At 47.1% G+C, this 16,529-nt stretch overlaps 1 protein-coding gene across 3 annotated transcripts in view; it reads left to right on the top strand.

Moving 5' to 3' along the window:
* The window catches only part of LOC148031754 (Aldolase superfamily protein), a 68,242-nt gene that overhangs the window by 33,283 nt on the left and 18,430 nt on the right, over window positions 1-16,529 (top strand). For all 3 annotated transcript variants that reach the window (XR_015691945.1, XM_087685401.1, XM_087685402.1), the window contains exons 6-10: window positions 15,738-15,842; window positions 15,957-16,037; window positions 16,120-16,184; window positions 16,292-16,361; window positions 16,445-16,522. Coding sequence is in view for 2 of the 3 variants with exons in the window: in XM_087685401.1 (XP_087541527.1) it covers window positions 15,738-15,842; window positions 15,957-16,037; window positions 16,120-16,184; window positions 16,292-16,361; window positions 16,445-16,522 (399 nt within the window). In the remaining variant the exon portion in view is untranslated. The remainder of the gene's footprint in view (window positions 1-15,737; window positions 15,843-15,956; window positions 16,038-16,119; window positions 16,185-16,291; window positions 16,362-16,444; window positions 16,523-16,529) is intronic.

Raw genomic sequence — 16,529 nt, 5'->3', positions numbered from 1 at the left:
TGCCATCCAGTGAGACTCCCTACAATCTCCCATACCTTAGAGCGGTCTGCTGTGGGCTCATGTACTTGGTGGATGGGTAGAGCTTCCAAGCTGGTGCTGTGCATGATAGAGCCTCAATAAGAAAGATCATGTTCTGCATCCTAGCCTCATACAGAAGGTGACGACCCTGACTGACTGCTTGCCAACAGAAAGCTTCCCACAAGATACATCCAAGGCTGGGTGCTATGCGGCAGAGGATGTGGCATGCTTCTCTCCACACTAGTTGTGCCGCCTCACATGACAAGAGGTAGTGCTTTGGAGTTTCTAGAAGTTGTTGTGTGCAATGTTTACATTCTCCATTCTTTTGCATCTGGGCTAACCAACTCCCTATCACTAGGCCTCCATGTGCCACCAGCCATACGAAATACGATACCCTCCTCGGCCTCCAATTGTCCCATAGGCGGCGCTAGAAAGTCCGTCGGAAAGTATCCGTGATTCTGTGCTCCGCCTAGTATTTGCTACGCGGCGGCGCCCAGTCCATGTCCTCCTGCATCAGCATGTGTCTACCAATCCTAGCTATGTACTCCAGGAATCTCGGTGGCTTCTTGGCGACCACAGTGGCCAGCCATAGTCACTCTCCTGGATCCCACTCCAGCTCATCAAGTGGTTTGCCCTCCCAAATCTAGAGGCGCTACTCCCTGAGCTCCTCCCTGAAAACATAGGGTTCGACTTGCCATGTCTTTCCTTGAAGGCCTACCATCCGAATTCTCCTCCACGAAAGGGCAGCTATCCCCTCATCTTGTTGCCCTCTGTCAAGGGCCAGACGCCCCCCCTCTTGAATGGTGAAGAAAGTCTCATGCGGGGCGCCGCACTCTCTACCTGCCACCTGTAGGGGGATACCTATTGGCGAAAACTTAGCGGCCCATACATCCCCGGGCTCTACCGGCTCTCGTACCAGGGGGCCAAGCGAGTCCTGAGGTATTGTTGCGTCAATCTCCCTTCTCCTCATCAACTCGACTTCTCTCTGGCAACCTGATGCCCGTTGCAACACCTCCTCGTTTACCAACCTGTACACCTCTCACCAAGTCCTGATGGTGCGAGTTGGGCTGGCCTCCCAACTAGCCCACTACCAGCCCACTGGATATGAGGGCACTTGCCAATTTGTACCCCATGTTGATCTCTGACTTGGGAGTTCCAGATCACCAGCTGACGGTCTATCTACTCCTGGCAACCTTGGGGCTCTGAATTAGGGCCTTACGGAGGCCTTGCCACACACGAAGTTAGCGATATAGGAAGGGGGATCTGGGGGGCGTGATTTGGGCCGTTGTGAAGATCCATCTCAAGGACGGTCTCTAATCCCCACCAAGTCTTAGTTTGCGCTCTTGGAGACCCTCTTGCAGTAGGACCTTCCAGGTCTGTCCTCTTGGTGTGAGACTGCGGACTACAAGCTTGCCCAAAAGGGCCATACTCTGATACTTTGGGTCAATGATTCCAATCTCTCCCTCTGACCGATGTCGGATGATGGTCACCCACGCCACCTTGGCCTGAGAGTCCCTGGAACCGTCCGACCCGGCCCAGAGGAAATTCCGCACTAGGCGGTGAAGTTGAGCATCGCAGGACGAGGAGAAGCACCAACATGAGGTGATGTACCAAGCCGTCGCCAGGACGACTTGGTTGACCGCCAGGGCTCAGTTTGCTAGGGAGAGGCGAGCAGTACTCCAATAGGTTAGTTTCCTCCGAATAGAGTCGAGGACTGGGAGAAATTGTTGGGCGGGGGTGATGTCTAATCCCACCTGGAACCCTAGGTAGTGGATGGTCTGCCCTCTACACACCCATCTGTAAGGAAACCAACTGATTTCTGCCAATTGATTTTCGCTCGTGCTGCAATATAGAACACCTCAAGAGCTAGTCTCACTCTCTCCAGCATCAACTCATCGTCCTCTATGTAAAGTGATGTATCATCTACATACTCTAAGTCTAACAACTCCCCGTCTCCTTTCTCACTGGAAGTCTGAGGCCGCGTAACCTCTCACACGTGATCTGAGGAAGTGAGACATCGACTCTTTTGCAAAGAGTAGGAACAGATACGAGGCTAGTGGGCAGCCTTGCTATACCGATCTCTCCAGCCGAAACTCCTCCCCTCTCCTGCCACCTATGAGAACCCTGTTGGTAGCCGATCCATAGAGTGCAGAGACCCCATGGATCCATGCCTGGGGGAAGCCCAACCTCTCCATGGTGCCTCCAAGAAGTCCTAGTCCACCATGTCATAGGCTTTCTCAAAATCCAAGAGTAGTACAACCAATCCCTTACCACTCTGCTGGGCCTACTCTGTCACCTCAAAGAAGGTAAAGACATTGTCTAGGATGCTTCTATCCTGGATAAAGCCTGTATGTGTCATGAATGATATCTGGAAGCACGGGTCGGAGTCGCCTACCAATCATCTTTGCTAGTGCCTTATAGACAAATGGCAATAGGGTGATCGGTCTTCACTGGGATAGCTCCAACGAGTCTCCCCCTTTGGGGAGGAGATGGATAAGACTTGTCGATAAACTCCTTGGCATCCGACTTGAACTGAAAATCTCTTGGAAAGCCAGCAGTATAAGGGGTCCTTCACTACCTCTCAGAAGGTGGTGAAGAGGGCCTTAGAGAGGCCATCCTCTCCCGAGCATTTCTGCCCGTCTTGTGTGTGGAAAGCCTTCTCTAATTCCTTCTTTGTGAAGGGGGCTAGGAGGGAGCGTTTCATCTCTGTGACGAGAGACAGGATGTGATCCCAGACCTATTTTCTGCAACGCTGTCCTCTGACCGAGGCTGTCCCTTGTTGGAAAAGGCGTCCGTAGTAGTCGTGGGCAATATTCATGACCTTGTCTGAGCATGGTGGCGCTTGGGCGGTGGACCATAGGGGTGATAGATGCTCCAGGTGGTACTACCAATGCATCTATCAGCCATGCAGAGAGTCGTGACTCTGTACACTCGTAGAAACGGGCCGTCTTTGCCAGGGGCCACTCGATCACATCCATCGGAGCTCTCCAGTGTGGAGGGGCTAGAAAGATAATGCTCGAGTGTGGGACCTCGGCACTAGCCCACTAGTTAATGTCCATCATGCAACCTAGCCATTGCTGTGCAAACAGTGCTAGTCCTTCTCCCATCCACTGGGAGATGTGGTCCGCCACCTGACTCTTCACCTCCTCCTCTATCTATGTCGTTGTCCAATTCCCTGAGTGAGAGGAATGAACGAACAAGGCATAGTTTGGTCCATCCAGTGGTGCTAGTAGATGGACCTTGCCCCTCCTTGACTTACGTACCATGAAGATCCCCACCTCCAGAGGTAGTGGGTGTAGGGACCGGTTAGGCATGGACATCGAGACAGATTGTTGTTGCACGCAATGAGACAGAGAGAGTAAGAGAGAGCAGAGTAGAGAGTGAGCACGTTTGTAGGTACAATGACGAGAGTGTGCCTTTAGGTTCTTAGGTAGATATATATGTGTAAGTACAAGTGCTAAGGGTGTGTTTACATCCGAGCACATTTAAAAGGCACAAGGCCTTTATTTTCAACAACCTTCCACCTAAAGGCAATGTGCCTTAAGAAGAGAAAAGAAATAGCTAAGTCTAGGTATGCACAAAGCTGAAATACATATATCTATCCAACTCCCATCATTTGTCGGCAATGAGCAAACCGCTCCGATGGAAGACCCTTCGTGAGAAGGTCTGCAGGGTTATCATCTGTATGCACTTTGACAAGCTCAATGCTCTTGTTGTCAAGTACATCTCTAATGAAGTGGTACTTCACCTGTATGTGCTTTGTCTTTATATGAAAGATAGGATTCCGTGCTAGCATGATAGCACTCTGACTATCACAATGGAGAATAGGTAACTCTGTGATGCCAAGCTCTCCTACCAGATGTGAAAGCCATAAAGTCTCCTTGCATGCCTCAGTGTGGCAGCCACATACTCTGCCTCTGTAGTAGACAATGCAACACACTTTTGTAGCCTGGAGATCCAAGAGACTGCTCCTCCTGTGAAAATAAACACATATCCAGAAGTGGACTTCCTGCAGTCCGCATGACCAGCATAGTCTGCATCGGTAAAGCCAACAACAGATGCCTTCTGCTTTCCAAAGTAGATGCACAACTCCTTTGTGCCTTTGAGGTATCTCATAATATCTTTCACTGTATCCCAATGCTTCTTGCCAGGGGTTGCCATGTATTTGCTAACCACTCCCACTGCAAAGGCAATGTCAGGACATGTGGCAACCATAGCATACATCAAACTGCCAACAGCTAAAGCATATGGTATCTTGGCCATTTCAGCCTTCTCATCATCAGATGTAGGGCTGTCCTCTGCACTAAGTTTCACATATGGAGGCAATGGAACCCCAATTGTTTTCCCCCCCTCCATATTGAAACGCTGCAAAACTTTGGAGATATACTCTTACTGAGATAGATAGAGGAAGCCTTTCGATCTATCTCTGAGTATTCACATGCCAAGAATGTGATTTGCATCACCAAGATCCTTCATGTCAAAGCTGCCGTGAAGACTTTGCTTCAATGAATCCAATGCATGAGTATCCCTGCCAACAATCAACATATCATCAATGTACAAAACCAAGATAATCAGGCTGCCATTTGTTGCCTTCTTGGTGTACAAGCAGTGATCCACTTGACTTCTATGAAAGCCTTGGGACTGCATGAATGTATCAAACTTATGATACCATTCTCTTGGTGCTTGTTTCAGCCCATACAAACTTCTTTTGAGTTTACATACCATTTTTTCTTTCCCTTGTTCAACAAACCCTTCAGGCTGCTGCATATATATGTCTTCATGCATATCACCATGTAAAAACGCAGTCTTTACATCCATCTGTATGAGGTCAATATCCTCAACTGCAACCAGGCCCAAAATGGTTCTCAATGTAGTCATCTTGACTACAGGAGAGAAAATCTCATTAAAGTCAATTCCATGCTCCTGCTTGTACCCCATGCAACCAATCTTGCTTTCTACTTTGGTGAGGAACGAGAAGTGACCTTCATCTTGTAAACCCATTTGCATGGAAGGGTTTTCTGCCCTTTAGGGAATTGCACCAAGTCCCAAGTGCCATTTTTTTCAAGAGATTTCATCTCTGACATTATGGCTTTATACCATTTCTTGCTGTCCTGTCTGTCCATTGCTTCCTTGGTTCGCCACAATCTGTCAACATGATATAATCAGCCACATTAATTGCACCAGGAACAAACCTGTCAGGTTGTCTAGTAGCCCTAGACGATCTCCTAACCCAATGGTCATTGTTTGTTGGCTGTTCTTGCAAATTTCCATTTTCAGCATGTTGTCCCAGCATTTCAGCCTACAAATCAGCATTAACAGCTTGCTATCCTGGTTGTTCGTGCACATGTAATGGCTCATTTCATGGGCAATAGCTGGCAGATCATTTCCAGCATCATTTTCTGCATTTATAGGTTCATTTACAGTAGGTATTTGCTGCTGTACAATGGGCACATTTTGCTGTCCAAAAGGTATTTCTTCCCGGAATACAACCCTACGGACCTCCTTAGTCTTTTTGGGTTGTTTGTGCATGCGATCTTCTCGGAAGATAACGTCATTGCTGCGTACTACTTTCCTTTTCTCAGGATCCAACAATCTATATTCCATTTCACCCTTGTCACCATATCCTAGGAAAATGCATTTACAGGACTTTGGCTCAACTTTGCTGCGTTTTTCTATGTGCATAAAAGCCTCGCAGCCAAACACTTTCAGATGAGTATATAAAGGTGGCTTGCCCGACCACGTTTCTTGGGGAACTCCCCCCCCCAAACACCTGTTTGGTGACCGATTAATTAAGGAATGGCTGTCATAACAGCCTTTGCCCAAAAACCATGGGGTAATGCAGCATGAGACAACATCGTACGGACCTTATCCTGTATGGTCCGATTCATAGGCTTTGCGACTCCATTTTGGGGCGGACTATGAGGGGCAGTGAGCTCCCTCGTTATCCCTTTGCTGTCACAAAATGCCTGAAAGGCCTTGGACACATATTCCCCATCATTGTCAGAGCAAAGACACTTAAGTATCTTATCTGTCTGATTTTCAGCCAATGCTAAGAATTTTTTAAACTTGTCAAGCACTTCATCTTTGGTACGAATAGGGTAAACCCATACTTTCCGTGTAGCATTATCGACAAAGGTGACAAAATATTTATTTTCCCCTAAAGATAATCTTGGCATTTGACATAGATCCGAATGTACTAACTCTAGAGGAGAAGATTTCAAAGAAAGAAACTTTTTATGTGACGTCGGTACATGTTTGCCATAAATACAATGAACACAATGCTCAAAATTAGCATAATAAAGACAAGGCAAGTAACCCAAACGAGAAAGCACTTTCATTCCTGTTTGACTCATGTGTCCCAACCGGCCATACCACAAAGAAACACTTGGTTGCTCGGTCACGGCAACAACATGGTCACGCACACTAGATACATGAAGTGGATACAAAGTATCACTTTTGCAACCTCTGGCAATAACCCTAGATCCCTTGCGAATCTTCAATTTTCCATCACCAAAGGTGGTATGAATACCATCATCATCTAGTTGCCCTGTGCTAATCAAGCTCTTCTTGAGTTGAGGTACATGCCTTACATGTTGAAGTGTAAAGACGGAGCTATGCTGAAACTGTAACTGCACATTGCCAATACCTGCAATCTCACATACATAGTTGTTCCCAAGATGCACAACACCATGTCGACCCCCTGTATAGGCGGAGAACCACTCACGATGAGGGGTGACATGAAAGGAAGCACCTGAATTGAGAATCCATGTATGCATGTCATCATCTGTATTTGCAAGTAAAGCATGTGCACCAAAGTGTGAAGAGACAAAGAGTACATCACTTCCACTGTCACTGTCATGAGTGACTACATTCACCTCTTCAATTTTTACACTGCTCTTCTTAGGCTGACTGTCCTTCCTCTCTTCCTTGCTATCATCCGTTTTCTTGCCTTTTCCTTTCTCTTTCTTCCATTTGTAGCAGTCACGTTTAAAGTGACCCTTCTTGCCACAATGATGGCATTCAACATCTTTGCCACGTGTTTTACTGCGTCCCTTGCTATCATATTTGCCCTTTTGCTGTGATCTGCCCCTAGTATGCAAAGCACTGGAAGACTTACTGGATGCATTGTTCTGCCAATTCATCTCTTCCATAAGGAGAGCACTCTCTACATCAGCATACAAAAGGATCACATTAGAATTGCTCATAGCAGTCTTGAATGTATCCCAACTCTCTAGTAGAGTGCAAAGCAAGAAAGTAGCCTTAAATTCCTCATCAATCATGGACTTCAAGGCAACCAGCTGGCTGAAAATGGAGTTAAATGAGTAGACATTGCTGTACCCTCTTTCATACGCAAATCCACAAGCTTTTTTAGCCAATATACTTTGCTTGCAGTGCTCTTTTGTGCATATAGTTCTTCTAGTCTAGTCCATATAGCATATGCAGAATCCAAACCTTCAATGTTAAGGAGCAAGGCATTAGAAATCGATAGCTCTATGGTTGAGCGTGCAAGCTCATTTAACTCATCCCAATCGTCCTGATCCATGTCCGTAGGCTTTGCCCCTTTGGTTTGATTGGCTTTGCCTGCTTGTTTTGTAACATAATATTGTAGCATTGCTTTTGCCAAATTGCAAAGTTATGTGCGCTTTCAAGCTTCTTTATGTGCATCAGATTATTGCTGTCATTGCTGCCAGCCATGATTTTCAGCCCAAATGTGACAAAAAAATCAGCAAATGCAAGCCCAGACTGTCACCCACGTGACCAAGGCACAAACAAGTACCAATCAGCAATAGATGATTACGCAGAAGCATAGATTTCAGATCTGTAATTAAATTTTCAGAAGCACCAAACCATGTGCTACAGCATTATCCAACTGATTACAGCTGTTCCAAGGGCATACGCATCACATTACATGAGGAATCCCAAAATTTCAGCTCAAATTTCTGTTGTACATGTACCCACGGCCATAAAATTTGACACGAACAGTCAAAAGCCCCAAAATTTTGTGCTCAAAGCATCAACTACACATCTGCATTTTCTTTGTCATGCATAGAACAGTCCAATTTTGCTAGTTTATGAAGTAATCCCAATTTAAGTAAGAGGGTGTAATGTACCTCTCATTGCATGTTAACTTGTTATTAATTATGCCAAGTTCTAATTGTGTAAACTTGTTCTCTATTAGTCATTATTAAAGAGTCATAGTTCTTCATTTCTAATTTGTTAGAGACTTGGAACTTGGGGTATTGCTAAGCTCTCTCTCATCATGGTAACTTTAAAAATGAAAATTTAAAGTTGTTTTTAAACCATACCTTTCTTACATGTCAAATAATCACTATCAAATGTTGCCCCCACTATATAGTTCTTCATTTTTAATTTGTTAAAGAGCTGAAACTTGGGGTATTGCTAAGATCTCTCTCATCATGGTAACATTAAAGTGAAACTTTAATAAAAATGAAACTTTAAAGTTATTTTTAAACCATACGTAATAGAGCAATTTTAGCAAAACCCCCAATTTTACCAAGTGTTGATGTCCAAATTGCGTGTAATTCAACTTGCATTACATAAAATGACCAAATGCTGCACAAATTTTGTTCAAACTGCAAAAGCCCCAAATTGCACGGGGTCCAATGTGCATCAATGTCGAGAAATTGGGTAAATCTCAGCCCAATTTGAGCATGTACATTAAAAGTCTCAAATCTCGGGGACAAAATGTCACAAATTCTTGCAATTTCCGAGACAGATATCATTGTTGTATCTTGCTCGCATCAAATTTGGACAAATCCCCAAATTTTCCAAGTCCTACGTGCACTAGTTTTAGTTAAATTAAAATAATTTCACTAAAATGTGAAAAGCCCCAAAACTCCCAGGCAAATGTGCACCGACTTTGCAATTTCTAAGTTAGATTGTCCAATTCTGTGTTGAGATCCCTAAATTTGGGAAAAGCCCCAAGTTTCTGGCTCAATTTTGCACAGATCCGAGATTTTGTCCTTGCGTGCGGGAACCTTGGTTAGAGGAAGAGGATTTTAAAAAAAATTTGAAGAAGAGAAAAAATGTTGAACAGCGGGTCAACGGATCCGCCGTGCAGGTCGTTGCCACGCACTGGACTTGTCTCGCCGTGCAACGCGCCTCCAGTCCCGTCGTGTTGTCACCGTGGAGTGCTGCAGTTGTCGTGTTGTCAACAACTGCCCTGTTGCCTTGTCTGTAGCAATTGTCTGGTCTTGCTGCGACGACTGACTGCCGTTTGTCGTTGTTGTTAGCAGAGTATTTGTCAGCTCATGTGTGAGTCTGAGCTTGATCTGGGCTGGGCATTTTTATTAGGTATTTTAGGTATTTTTCTGGTGTGGCATTTTATGCCAGTGGAGGATTTTTATGCACCAGTCGGCCAGCATTAATGCTGTCCGACCAGCATTATTGCTCCCCACTTTTTCAGCCTATTTATACTCAGTGGCTCCTCCTCAGTCAGTCACTTCATTTCACCATCTGCAGACTCTGTGGAGAGAGGAGCCAGTGCCAGTGCCCACGCAGCTAGTGACTCACTGTTGTATGCGACTGTTTCGTGTTCAGATATATGGATTCCATTTCCCGTGCATACATCTGAGTTCTCATCTGTATCGTGTTCTTTCTTTTCTCTTTTTGTCTTGTGTTTCAGCAGTTTATTTCAGCACATGTTTATGCTTCCACCGCTGCTCCACTTCTGACATGGTATCAGTTTTCAGGATGTGTGTTTCTGTTGTGTTTTATTGCTTATTTCAGGACTGTTTTTACCCCTGCTGATCCGACGACTGCTGTCGCAGCCAGGCGACCTGTTTTAGGGCTGTTTTCAGCCTGCGTTTTTTGCAGTTTTGCCCTCGCCTGCTGCCTCCGCACCCTCTGCTGCCTGCGTTTTTCATCTGCAGCTGCTGGCGACAGTTTTCTACCTGTTTTTCTCCAGTTTACAGCCTGCGTTTTGCTGATTCAGCATCTCTCGTGGCTGGGTGACTGTTACTTCAGGCCGTTTTCTCTGTTTTTGGCAGTTTTTGACTGTTTTTTTGACTTTCTGCAGCAGATTTTGTCTTCTATTGATCAGATTTTGGGTTCTATTGCATGTGAACTCTCATTTTCTGTAGTCTGTGCTTGTGTTTTGGCTGTGTTTCCTCTCTAAATTCCATCTCTTCTCTACTTCTCTTCTTATCCTCTCCATATGGCTCCTCCGTGCACTTCCACTGATGATAAGTTACATGGACCTGATTATCTCACATGGAGTGCTGTCATGAAAGCTTGGTTTGTGCAGAAGCGGTTATGGTACATTGTCTGTGGAGCTATTCCTCGACCTCTCCGTCCTTTTCTTCTTCCTGAAGACTTTGATGGAGTGGCCAATGCTTTGCGGGCGCAGACATCATCGACTCCTGTCAGTGTTACACATATGACCTCGATGCTTTTTGAGCATGAGACATCCTTGAGTTTACAAGGGCGGCTTCTGGCACATTATGGAGGCGAGGCTTATGTAGCTTCAGAGAGGGGTAATGGGAAGAAGAAGTCGAAGGCCCAGTGTTACCACTGTGGCAAGAAGGGACATTTGCGGAAGGACTGCAAGAAGTTAGCGGCTTCCAGGAAGAAGGAGCAGAAGACGACGCGGGATGCTGACTCTACCGATGAGTCCTCTCCTTCATCAGACTCCGACTCCGATCCTTCGACCAAGGTGAAGTCCAAGGCGCGGAAGGGATCCTCTTCTTTGGATCGCGGGAAGGGCTTGGTGGCCCCTTCCTTGGCTGCTTTCTAGTGGTGGTGATGAGGTCATCCCTCACGACTCTCTTGTGCCAGAGAGGGAGTGTGAGCGGGTGTTCAGATGGGGCGGTCACGCCTCATCTATACTTTTATACAGGTGCACAGATTCCAGAGAGGGACGTTCCTGACGCATCGACTTTCGTCTGGCGGAATCAAATCCTGGAGTTGGGATTGACATCCAGGTTCATGCTGAGCTGGTTATCTGACAGAGAGCGAGAGGCTTTCGTCTAGAGCTCACATGAGGGGACACTTTGGCGGTCTGGCCAAAGGCGAGGAATCCATGGTCACCTATGTTCAGAGGCATTTTTGACAGGATGGTCTTATATGCTACTGCGAGACATTGATGATGGACACAGAGACATGCTATGATCTTCTCTATTTTCAGGTGTTTGGTATGATCGACATCGACATCAGGTTCTCTCCGAGGCACCTTGGTGGTGGCTTGATCACCCACTGCTTGGGTATCCATGGTTCTACTTGGTGGTTCTATGTTGTATAGTTTCTGATCCCTTTTCATTGTACTATTGTCTTGTATCAGATCCCTCATGATCTGAGAGGGTGTTAGCAGAGTATTTGTAAGCTCATGTGTGAGTCTGAGCTTGATCTGGGCTGGGCATTTTTATTAGGTATTTTAGGTATTTTTCTGGTGTGGCATTTTATGCCAGTGGAGCATTTTTATGCACTAGTCGGCCAGCATTAATGCTGTCCGACCAGCATTATTGCTCCCCACTTTTTCAGCCTATTTATACTCAGTGACTCCTCCTCAGTCAGTCACTTCATTTCACCATCTGCAGACTCTGTGGAGAGAGGAGCCAGTGCCAGTGCCCACGCAGCCAGTGACTCACTGTTGTATGCGACTGTCTCGTGTTCAGATATATGGATTCCATTTCCCGTGGATACATCTGAGTTCTCATCTATATTGTGTTCTTTCTTTTCTCTTTTTGTCTTGTGTTTCAGCAGTTTATTTCAGCACATGTTTATGCTTCCACCGCTGCTCCACTTCTGACAGCTGTCCACTGCCTGCACGTCACATCTTGCTTGCCTGCGACTATCCATGATGCTTGCATCTCACGACTTGCTTGTCTGTCCTGCTCGAACTTCGAGAGGCACGAACGCCTTAACCGCAGCTCCAATACCAGTTTGTAGGGACCGGTTAGGCACGGAGATTGAGACAGACTGTCGCTGCGCGCAGTGAGAGATAGAGAGTGAAACAGAGTAGAGTAGAGAGTGAGCAGGTTTGTGTGTACAACGACGAGTGTACCTTTAGGTTTTTAGATAGATATATATGTGTAAGTACAAGTGCTAAGGGTGTGTTCACATCCGAGCACATTTAAAAGGCACGATGCCTTTATTCCCAACAATGGGAACTCTCTGCGCTCTGCAACTCTTAGGTAGGACCATGGGCCACTAGGGAAGAACTCCTATGATAACAATTGCGCCTGTCTCGGGAAAGTGTGACGGGCTGTAGGGGCGGATGAATTGGTGGCTGTGTGGGGAGGGCAAGATTGTTGGTGCGAGGAGGATGTAGGCGTTTGTGGCTCATCACCTCCTGTGGGAAGAGGGGGGTGGGTCTGGGGGGATCACCTGTACCGGGTGCGGATCAGGGTGGGTGCTTGGCAGGGGAGGTGGTGGGGGGGGAAGAAGATCAAGGAATGGTGGGGTGGTTGGAGGTACATGGTGGGTGTAGGGGGGGGGCTAGTGGCCTTGGGAGGGGAGGGGGGGTTGTGGGCTGGGGCCATAGTGACAGGAAACGGCCAAAACGCCCCCCCGGCACGTGGAATCGCCGTCCCCGGAATGTATCCGTCATGGACCGCATTTCCAAATGATGGAACGTTCCTTGTCCAACGGGAAAGGGAACGCCACGTGGCGAAACTTACCTGCGCCTGGTCGCGTCCTGCTCCCGCCTGCATCCTGCTCCCAGCCACCTTCATTCTCTTCCTTCTTCTTCTTTCTTCTCTTCCTTCTCTTCCCTCTCTTCCTTCTTCTTCTTTCTCTTCTTTCTCCTCCCACCTTCAACCTCTTTCTTCTCTTCCTTCTTCTTCTTTCTCTTCTTTCTCTTTCTTCTCTTTCTTCTCTAGGTTTGGCGTTCCCGTTTCTACTTACTTCATGAATTTTGATTTTTTAAATGCGGTTCCCGTTCCCACGTCCGCGTTCCCATCCTCGTCCCCGTCCCCATTCCCCATTCCCCGTTCCCGTTCCCCGTTTTATGTTTCTATGGCTAGGGCTGTAGGCTAGGGTCAGTGGGGGGGGGGGTGGGTGTGGGGGTTGTGGGATCTCAGGTGAGGTAGTCTGTGGCATGGGTGGTGGATGCGGGGGACTACGGTCTTGCTGGGTGGGGCGGGCATGGGGGGCGGCGCAGTGCTGTGCTGAGGGGGCGTCGCTCGCCCTCCTGCTCCTTGCTGTCGAGGCTGTGTCTGAGGAGCTAGTTGCGGCCCCCCCTGGCATCTCGCTCTTTGTCGTCTTTGGACCCATGTGAAGTCATCAGCGTCCACCTGCGGGCTTGTCGGCGGAGTCGCCTTGGCTCCGAAACGTGTGCAATCTGTTGCATGATACCCAAAGTCGTGGCAGTGCACGCACTGCTCTGGTTGCCTAGTCTCAATGACCTACTGCCTAAAGGAGTGACCTCCTGCCTCAGTCTCCAGGAACTTTGGTATACTCTTTGTGTCTTTCACAGCCACTCGTACCTTTGGGACTCCTACAGTTGTCAGTGCATCCGCGGAGGCAGGAAGAATTGTGCCGAATAGCAGTTCAAAGTCCTCCACTAATTGGCGGTACTCTACTGCTAGTTTGGGGAAAAGTAAGGTGACTGGATGTTTGAGAAATTTGTTCTGGAGCGCAAATGTCTCCACTGTGAAGCTGCTATATCAGGGAACCATGTAAATGATCCCCTTCGTGGAGGCATAGGGTGAGCTCTCCACTAACTCACGAGTTGTGTCTGTAGAGGTGAGTCAAACCATGAAGATCCCTTGGCCCATGAGGACGGCCTCTGCGATCTACGTTGTGCCAATGCTCAGCGTGGAGTGGAGCCAATCCTGTAGCTAGGCCCTTGATGGGGAGTGTCCAATGACTTGACCAAAGATCGTTGTTTCTTTCAACTCCAACTCTGTAGCACGGACTGCTAAGAGCTGTTCCTCAGGGATGATGCGCAAGGTGTTTGACTAGGGGTCACTTACAGAATGCGCTAGCGTCTGACCACAGGTTTCCATTGCACGTCCCTACTAAGGACCTACCTATCACACTGCTTTGCTATCGGTGGGGGGAAAGTTGCTGCAGAGGAAGGGAGCAACTTGGGGGTGGGGGGAGCATGGGTGGTGGGTCTGCCAGATGGAGCCGTGGGCTGTAGGGCGGAGGGGGCGGGGGGTTGGCAGGGCAAGCGCGACATTGAGCCGCAAGTGGGGGCGACGGATAGGGCGGGTGTGGCAGGCCATGGGCAGGGGGGGACGGACAAGTGGGTGCCAAAAGGTTGGCGGGGGCGATGGACAGGCAGGTGCCAGGCAGGCAGGGGCGCAGGCAGGGGGGGATTCGAAAGGTGATGGACGACAGGCCGCAGGCAGGAGGCGATGGGCTCTGGTGATGGCAACGGGGCAGGGGGTGAGGGGCTCTGGTGATGGTGACAGGGAGGGAACGGCGGGGCAGATGTGATGAATCTGGCAGGGGTGGCGTGATGATCAATCGGGGGCAGGGGTAGCTTGCGTGACACGACAGGCAGGGAGTTTTCCTTACACGTTAGAGTTTCACTTACAATTTCCCAAGTCTAAATAGCAATATGAGTACATAGGAAGAATATTCATGTTTTCTTGATGGAGCTTAATCTTTTTTTTCTGTCATATAATTCTCTTGTCCTTTAAAACACATACTGATTGTAATTGATCTATTGCGGTTATCTGGATCCATTTCTTAACAAATATACTTGATGCCTTTTCATGCTAATTTATGGTCCACCTTGGATTCTTGGTACTAATAGTTTTGGTATAGGCTTTTGTGACTTGACTAATCAACAGAATCTGTCAAGAGTCTGCAGCAGTCCTAGCGACACAGTTTTAGGAGTATTGCAATCAAAGATCCCCACAGTCCTTGTGGGGCAATTGTGGCAGTTACTGATGCCATGTGGCAATGTGGCAAGGGTTTTTGAGCATTTAGAATTTTCCAGAGTTTTTACAACTTTCATCTGTCTGACCTGATTATTTATAAGGTCTGTCCTGATTTAGTGTGTATTGGACTGGGCCCAGCTGATTAGTCACCCAATTTGTGTTTGTAGTCAGAGGATAGGTCAGTCCAGGATATTCATGCATGTATCAGGTATGTTTGAGTCATTCAGTTTGGTGTCAGCAGATTGGGCGTGGCCCTCTTCCAACCTCAGTCTCAGTATGACAGTGTGCATGTTGTTTGAGGCTCTCAGCAAGGTTGGGCTGCTATTCAAAATTTGGTCACCCAAAAAAATTGTCTATTCATGCATGTATCAGGTATGTTTGAGTCATTCAGTTTGGTGTCAGCAGATTGGGCGTGGCCCTCTTCCAACCTCAGTCTCAGTATGACAGTGTGCATGTTGTTTGAGGCTCTCAGCAAGGTTGGGCTGCTATTCAAAATTTGGTCACCCAAAAAAATTGTCTATTCATGCATGTATCAGGTATGTTTGAGTCATTCAGTTTGGTGTCAGCAGATTGGGCGTGGCCCTCTTCCAACCTCAGTCTCAGTATCACAGTGTGCATGTTGTTTGAGGCTCTCAGCAAGGTTGGGCTGCTATTCAAATTTTGGCCACCCAGTAGCTGGCCCCAACACTTTTTCACATATGTGTGGGCACACACATTTTTTGGGGCTCTATGTTTGTAGAGGCTGTGCACATGTGTTGCATTTTAGAGTTGAAAAATTTCTGTCTCTTCTTCTTATATTGACATTCTACAGGTTCCATTTTTCTGCTCCTTGTAGTGATAGTTACTTTCTGATTTGTTGGATGACAGGCACTTGTGAATGTAGGAAGTGAGCTGGCTAAGCTTGTCCCAGGTCGCATTTCCACAGAGTTGGATGCACGCTTAGCATATGATACAACTGGCATGGTGACAAAGGTGTTGTCAACGAATTCTTGAAAGAGCACTACAGAGTCTCAGTGTGCTGTGTTTGTGAAAATTCATTTGTGGAGTTTGAACTTCATCTTGTTACATTTTTCCCATCAATGCAAGGTCCATGAATTAATCAGATTGTACAACGAGGTTGATGTTCCCAAAGAGCGCTTGCTTTTCAAAATTCCTGCCACATGGCAAGTAAGGCTTACAAATCTCATTAGGCCTTTGCTTAATTTGTGGGATAGCATCAGAATTTATGTGACTTCTTGAGTTTGGGCAGGGTATCGCTGCTGCAAAACAATTGGAAGCGGAAGCTATCCAGACACATCTGACGTTTGTGTACAGGTAGTTTGTTTGATATATGAGTTTGTCTGCAGTCAAGAATTTATTGCAACCATAAATATAATGATCAAAGCTCAGACTATCCAACGTCTTAAGGCTTTCTTTTCCAGCTTCTCTCAGGCAGCAGCTGCTGCCCAGGCGGGTGCCTCCGTCATTCAGATTTTTGTGGGTCGACTACGGGTATTGTTAGTTTATGACTTACCACTACCAAGTTTGAGTTCTGTGGGTTTCTCCAGTTTTTCAAGTTTATATTGATGATCCAGGACTGGGCTAGAAGTAACTCTAGTGATATGCATGTCAATTCGGCTTTACAACGTGGAGAAGATCCAGGACTTGCCCTAGTAAGTT

Source organism: Lygodium microphyllum, chromosome 9 (assembly GCF_053477565.2).
Source record: "Lygodium microphyllum isolate KBCC chromosome 9, Lygodium_microphyllum_v1.1.10, whole genome shotgun sequence".
Classification (NCBI taxonomy): Eukaryota; Viridiplantae; Streptophyta; class Polypodiopsida; order Schizaeales; family Lygodiaceae; genus Lygodium; species Lygodium microphyllum.
The sequence above is the reverse complement of the archived record's forward strand: the minus strand, read 5'-3'. Positions and strand labels throughout refer to the sequence as shown.